The 7988-nt window shown below is 33.4% G+C and overlaps 1 protein-coding gene across 1 annotated transcript; it reads right to left on the bottom strand.

The window, feature by feature from the left end:
* Positions 1-1699: 1699 nt before the first annotated feature.
* On the bottom strand, positions 1700-5182 carry LOC114185049 (putative CoA ligase CCL7). The gene is made up of 6 exons (XM_028072544.2): positions 4005-5182; positions 3542-3731; positions 2646-2791; positions 2287-2354; positions 2076-2178; positions 1700-1983 (listed from the first exon to the last, which is right to left on the bottom strand). Exons 1-6 carry the CDS (start codon positions 4992-4994, stop codon positions 1870-1872), a joined length of 1611 nt encoding a protein of 536 aa, XP_027928345.1. The 5' UTR covers positions 4995-5182; the 3' UTR covers positions 1700-1869.
* Between the last annotated feature and the right edge of the window lie 2806 nt (positions 5183-7988).

The following is a 7988-nucleotide window of genomic DNA, read 5'->3' as shown; positions in this document are numbered from 1 at the left end:
CCTAACTCGTTCGAGTCATCGGACCCGCCTGACCTGTTCGGGTCTTCGGGCCTGCCTGACCCGTTCGGTTCTTCGAGCTTGCTTGAGCCATTCAGGTCATCGGGCCCGCTTAGCCCGTTCGGATTTTCAGGCCTACCTGCCTTGTTCGGTTCATCGGGCTCACTCAAATTTTCTGGATTGTTGGGCCCGATCCGTATAGGTCGTCCAACCTCTTATGGTCGTCGGGCCTGCCCGATCCGTATAGGTCGTCGAGCAAGGCCCGTCCTAGTCTGAATTTAGCATAGTCCATCTCAACCTTTAGTCTAACCCAACTAAAAATTTAAATTGAAATTTTGGATTGGATTTTTTGGATTATCCATATTTAAAAATCTTGATTTATAAAATGGATATCCAATCCATAAAATATATAAAATGTAGATTAGATTGAAATCCAGATCCATTAAATGGATTTTAAATGGATTAGATTTTTAATAAAATGGATTATAAATGGATTGGATTGGAACAAAAATGGATTGGATCAAGAAAATTAGATTTTTTGCTCACCCCTACAACAAAGAATGTTTTGAACCTATGGCAAACCCGGAAAAAAGAAAAAAAAAACATTTCTCAGATGCTGTAGAGAACAGAGGCTGTGCAGAGGGAAGATGGAACTGTCTAAAATACAGAGAAACATATAATTGAAGGCTTCTCGAAAAGAGTTCATATTCAATTCCAGAAAAGTTCCAATGTCTTAAAACCAGAAATTTTAAGCTAAGACATTTTTTTTTAAAAGCTGATTTTCCTATTTATTAAGATGTGTATACTTTGAGTAAAAATAAAATATGTGTACAGTTTGAAAAAAAAAAACTATATCTTAAAAATATTTTACATTTTTGGCTTACTCAACTGTGAAAGTAATCACACAAATGTGTTTAGTTTTAGTTATCATTCACATTAAAAAAATTGTAATATTGTTTAGTTTAATTCTTATTTTCAATAGTTAAAACGCCTATTTCTTCACCTAATATATTTAGTATTTAGAAAATGGTTGGTGTAGTTTAAGTTAAAGGTTAGTAACTTGTATCAATATAGTACGATTCAAATAGCAATATTGTAGTTCAAATTTTGAATATCTCTTCGAATTAGAGAAAGAATTTAGGCACTGTATGAACCGAAAGTGGTTATTTTGTTTAAGAAAAACAATTTTGCTTTTTATCATTTGATGAAAAAAGTTTCTATTACATTTATTTTCTTTTTCTTTTTATTATAATGATTTTAAGAAATAAATGTCAATTTTCATGAAATGCATATCATTTCCATTTCATTTTCCAAAGATTTATAAATAGGAGAAAATGAAGATATTATATATGTTTAATAATGATCTGTTATCACTTAAATTCCTAACACATTGTTGAGTCATTTGAGAAAATATAACGAAAAGATTTAATACTAATAAATTATTAGTCAATTCATTTAAAGAAATAATAATAGATAATAATTTTATGAACTCTCTTTCTGGTCTATAATTGTAATCATGTATACTTTTATGAGTTGAATTATACTAGGTGAACTCTTTTTCTTTTCTATTAATTCTATTAAACAAATGTCCCTTGGGCAGAAAATGTACGGTTAATAACACGTACTAGTTCATATTGAAAAAATTCATTAAATCGATCCTTTAACATTAGAAAATATAGCAGTTTAAGAGCTAAAACTGATAGATATGCAAGATAATTTTATTACTTCAAGATTGTATAACTTTATGGACAGTATCATTCCATTTTCCATTACAACAACCATCGTACCCTTCGGGATTCGCTCTATCTCGCAATATACTTCAGAATTTGAACCCCGAAAAGGTGTTGAAAAAATGTAAATCATATCATGACATCATATTTTGGATCTTACTTTCTCAATAAGCTCTCTTCGGAGAATTTTTCCTGAAGCTGTCTTAGGAACAGCATTGATGAATGTCACCCTTCGTAATCTTTTGAAAGGTGCTACCTGCAAACAAATACAAATAAGTTTCAACAAAAAAGGGTAATATACAGAACTAATGCGAATAAAAACATGTATTTTTTAATATCTTATCTTACCTGATTAGCAATAAACTTTTGAATATCTTCCTCAGTCAGTGAACTATTGGGTGAGCGAACGACATAGGCAACTGGAACCTCACCAGCTTCAGCATCAGGATATCTTCAGAATGAAAATGAGTCAATTATGAATTCCAATTACTAAAAACCTTGAGTTATATTTCTTCTGTACACATAATAATTAAATGAAAATCATGCATGTGAAACTTACGGGATGACAACAGCATCAAGTATTTCAGGGTGGGAAACAAGAAGCCCTTCAAGTTCTGCTGGTGCAACCTAGTTAGAACCAGAAATGGTAAATAGTTTAGATGGGTGAAAAATCCCTGACCATAAATTTTCATACTCAACAATAACCCAAAATGATTGTAAACACAAATAATTACCAATGCAGAACAACAAATACATTATGCACTGAAGTTACAAAATTGCCTAAGTACTTGATTATGTTTATACTACTTGTGTAAATGGGAAATTTGATTGAGATCTGGGATATGGGACCACGCATGCATTTATGACAGGCTAGACAAATTGTAAATTTACCATAGAAATGAGATTTGGATTACAAACCTGATAACCTTTATACTTGATGAGTTCTTTGATGCGGTCAACAACAAAAAGTTGTCCATCCTCATCAAAATATCCAAGATCACCTGTATGTACCCACCCTTTTTTATCTTTAGTCAATGTTGTGGCTTGGGGATTGTTATGATATCCTGAAAAATTACTCAATAGCTTTATTAAATTGCTTCTAGGAAGTTCCTATGAATACCATTTAATGCCAAACTGCATAAGAAGTAACCTAAGGACCCTCAGCATATGTTTAGAACAAGAACATGGAAGGAAAATAAAAATGAAGGAAGCAACCAAAGCACTGAGCATAACTATTCCTATACTCTATTGCTCTCAATAAACGTTGCCAACAGGTGCCATGACAGAGAAAGTGATAAATATATTCGTGAAATATTGATTAGAAAAATTAGAGTAGTGTATGATGAAGCTTCCAATAACCCCAAATCCCTTTATGCCATACATCAAACAGACTAACAAGAACACTATAACACGATGGTAGTGTTAGGCAAACAACTTGAGCGTAAAGTGTAGAATGTCTTTTTTTTCCTTTTAGCATATAGGACTAACATGTTTAAGGTTATGATCTAATCTGTCCTGCTTCCGAATTTACACACACAAGCCAACATTAGACATCACCAAGCTAAAAACAGATTAGTGTTTTCTCGCCAAGAAAGAGCCAGAGAAATGTATAATGTATAGTTGAGCAGAATAAGCTTAAAACGAAATAGGGAGATTCAAGCCCAGCATTAAACCAGATCCACTTAATCTGTCTACCTAAGACTCTTTCTCCACATAAGACAGCACAAAATTGATCTCTTTTTCCAATCACTTTCTACTATAGGCCATGTCAAGGACACAGTACAATAATAAACCACACATTGCAGGGATTGTACCTTGCATCATGTTAGGACCCCGTACCCATATCTCCCCCAACTGTCCAGGAGGGAGAGGCTTCAGCGTATCCACGCTAACTATTTGAGCTTCCACTCCCGAAACAAGCATTCCCGCAGACCCACTATGCCGAATCCCCATCCTTGTATTCTCCACAGAAACAATCCCACACGTTTCAGTCATACCATATCCCTGAAACCACAACAACGATAACAAATGCTTCAGTCTCAAATAATTTCAACCCACTTCAAAGAAATTTCTTTTCTTCCTAAGCAGTAAAGAAAACTAAATTTAACTTCTTTCATTATTCGTAAGCTAAACCCAAGTTATGTATTTGATTTTTATAGAAATTTCATCGTTTAACTTCTCTAAAGGAGTGCAGAAGTCATTTAGAACAAAACATTCACTGGGTTAATAAGTACAATCCAAATCAAAACATCACAGACCACAAACGTTGTCTTCTACCTGAGCAACAGTGGCACGAGGGAAACGCTTAGCACACTCCTCCATCAACTCTTTCCCAAGAGGAGCAGCGCCGGAACCAATATGCTTCAGCGAGGAAAGATCGTACTTATCGACCAAACCATGTTTGGCCAAAGCAAGGATAATCGGAGGCACAACCCACAAATGCGACACTCTAAACTTCTCAACCGTCTTCAAGACCAGTTCAAACTCAAACTTCTTCAGAGACACCACAGCGTTGCCCCTCTGAAGCTGCGCGTACGAAATCACCGTCAAACCAAACACATGAAACATCGGCAGAACGCAGAGGAACACGCTATGCATCTCCCCGGCCAAATCATCGTCCAACCCAATCATCAACGATGCCGCCACGAAGTTCCCGTGCGTTAGAACCACGCCCTTGCTCACGCCGGTGGTCCCGGAGGAGTACAGCAGCACCGCCGTATCACTCTGCTTGACGTCAACTTTCGGAAACTCGGTATGCGACCCCGCGAGTTGGACGAGCGCGTCGAAGCTAGTCGCATGGGAGTGCGCCTGGGAGTGGAGGAACACCGCGGGGAGGTTGAGGTGTTGGAGCTTGTCCCAGAGTTCGGGGACAGTGATGACAAGTTTGGGATTGGAGTCTTTGGCTTGTTTGGTGACCTCAGCGGCGGTGTAGGCGGGGTTGACGGTAGTGACGACGGCGCCGATGGAGGTGACAGCGAGGAAACAGACGATGTAGCGGATATCGTTGGGGGCGAGGAAGAGGACGACGTCGTTTTTGGCAACGCCGAGGCGGAGGAGGCCGTGGGAGACTTTAACGGTTAGCGTCTTCAACTGCGCGAATGAAACGGTTTGGGAAGAATCGGCATCGATAAGAGCTTGTTTGGAGGAAAACGGTGCGACTCTGTTGAAGAGGTGAGAAACGAGTGTGAGGTTGGGTTGTTTGGGGAAAACGATTGAAGGTCTGAGAGATCTGTATATTCCGTCGGAGCCATAGCCGGATCTCTGCATTGTAATCGAAATCGGAATCTACAATGCGTAACACAAAGGGTGATATATTATAACAGACACCGATGATGATAATGAACTGTTTTTATTCTGAAAACATGCACTGCGCAACGTTGTTACCGACCAAGTCACCTAACTGGTTTTTCCACATCGTATACAGTTTAACTATTTTCAGGAAGGAAGAAGATTCTCCCGAAAAAACTATATTACGCATTAACTACTTATTAATTTTAACATTTTATTTACAAAATTAAAAAAAAATCCAATTGGAGATGATTTATCCTTGTAAATAAAAAAATTATTGTATTTGTTTTTTTAGAGAGTGCTGGCGTTATCGATTGTGTTCAGATGGATAAGAACAACCTAATCCATCGTACTCAGTTGGATAAAAACAAAAACATTTGACTAACTCATTAACCAATGTGATTTTCAAATTAGTTTTTTCTTTACCTTGTTTTAGTGTCGTAGTCTATTTTTATTTTAAAATTGTTAACGCCAAATAGTTGTTGGGATAATAACTGATTTTCATTTTCAATTTTTTAGCAGGTTACGTCATATTTTGAATGTCAGAAAATCTGTTGTTTGATGATAGGTTGAAATGTTGGAAAATCTTGGAGCTTTGTATTGTACATACTATTCATTTAATACTTAATGCACTTTTTTTTCTATGATAATTTCGTGTAGACACCAAATTTATGCATAGAAAAAGCATCGTAGTCAAATCTATTGATGGATCTCATAAATTGTTCCTTTATTAACTTCCCCTTTCAACCTCCCTTTTCTTTTATTTCGTTGACATTTAAATTTAAAATTAGGAATAATTAATTACGATCAACAAGTCATCGGAAGAAATGTATAATAATTAATTAATTTACGTGACAAAAATGTTTAAAAATACCATCGCATACACTTACATTATTAACTAGAATTTTGACCCGTTTGAGATGAATGAATTTTATTTTTTTGTAGTAAATGAAAAAAAATTAAAAAGTTAAAAATAAATTTTAATAATAATTGATAAATATGATTTAAAATAAAAGATATTAATTTTATTATGTTTATAAATGAATGTAAGAGTTCTGAACATTGAGGATCATGACAATATTAATGATAGTAATCATTGTTAATTATTATTAACTATTTTAAGATGTTTTTATGTGACTATAAACAAGTGTAACTACGGATCATAGTTGTCTATAAATAGTTAAATTAAATATTTTTTAAACTGCTAAAATGGATTTTAAAAAATACTCATACTTTGTATATTTTAATCTTAATTATTAAGCGATAAGATCTACTAATTAACATTTTTATATAACTATCTTATTAGGAATAAAACTTCACCAAATATTTACGTTGTCTTAATCTTGTTTGTTTTGTGTTAAGAACTTAATGCAAACTTAAACCTGTCTGAATTAAAAATTTGGTTGTGTGGTCACCGTTCAATTGGTTTCGCACTGAAAAAATCGTCATGTATAAATTTCGACATGTATTGAACGTGCGTAAAATAGAATGTTTTTTGTATTTGGGCCCTGGGCTTGTTGGATAAAGGCTTAGTATACCTTTAGGCCGAAATCCATACGTTGCTTAGTTAAAGGCCCAAAACATAATCCTTGTCAAATTTCTCGAAGTCCTAAGATTACTGGTCATCACATTAATGAAACTTTTTCCAATTGCTTATGCCTAATTATGTGAGAACGTAATTGATTATTTATTAAGTTATGTTTACACATTTCATAATTAATTTCGGTCAAAGTATAACCAATTGTTATCTTTGCACGTTCAATTATATTAATAATAGATTAATATAATTGACTTAATCAATTAAGTTATATATATTCTTCAAAAACATTATTTTTTTTTATATTTCAATAATTGGAAAGTGAATCAAACTTATAATATAATCTATAAATTTTTAATATGATTTATTAACTTATATTTCATTAGTTCGGAGTCATGAAACTTTACATATGATTAACTAAATGTTTATCATAACCCATTACGTTAAATTACATATGAATAATTATATTTTTCCACAGATGATTTAGTGAATATGAGGTGATAATTATGATAAACTGTATGATCAAAACACTTTTGCATTTATATTTTTTTTCACTTATCTACTTTCTTTTCATAATTTTTTTTTCAGCTACGTGTAAGTTTCTTTGGAGTGGTAAGTAAAAGGTAAGGAGTAAAAAAAATTAATGAAATATAAAAAAATAGGGTAAGAAGTGTAATTATTTGAATTAAACGAAAAAAGAGTAAATAATGTAAAAAAAATAAACAAACTAGTGACTGATTTATTTCATCTCCACTCCTTCACTTTAACTACACAGTATATATGAGTAAAAAGAAGTAAATTCAAAATATTTTTATTCAAAAAATTATTTACATATGCTTGAAATGCTCTAAACTCATATACAATCTTATATACATAAATTAATTTATAGAAAAATGAAAAAGAAATTATAAGTAGTAACAGTTCTCAACATTAGAATGAGAGATACATTGAGTTGTTAGTTTCTCATTACTTAAAAAATTAAAAGCATGCTAAACCTTTTGTCTTTGGTCTTGAAAACCATGGCTTCAGAATTTATTCTGATTTTATTATGTTGCAGTCAAGGGTTGAATTTAAAAAGGAGGAGAAAAGATAAGAGTCAAGGTATTGAGAGGTGCAATGCAACCAGTCCCAAGAAAAAAATGATTATGAGATGAAAAGTGACAACTTCAAAATCAAAGGAACCTTTTCTTCTCACTGCGCTGCACTTCGCAATCAAAGTCAATCCAACAGCACCTTCACCTCACACACTCCACTTTTATATCATTCTATTTTCGCCGATAAAAAAAAATACCACTCAATAATTTTACTTAATTAAAATAAATTTATACAACTTTAGTAAATTCGACTTTAACACGTTTCATAAAGGAATTAAAGTCATCATAGTATTATACAACTTCGATACATAATCTAAAACTAGAAATTTATCTCAAGATATG

Source organism: Vigna unguiculata, chromosome 5, assembly GCF_037176805.1.
Source record: "Vigna unguiculata cultivar grain cowpea cultivar isolate G323 ecotype 2 chromosome 5, ASM3717680v1, whole genome shotgun sequence".
In the NCBI taxonomy this organism is placed as follows: domain Eukaryota; kingdom Viridiplantae; phylum Streptophyta; class Magnoliopsida; order Fabales; family Fabaceae; genus Vigna; species Vigna unguiculata.
This window is presented reverse-complemented; position numbering and strand designations above follow the sequence as displayed.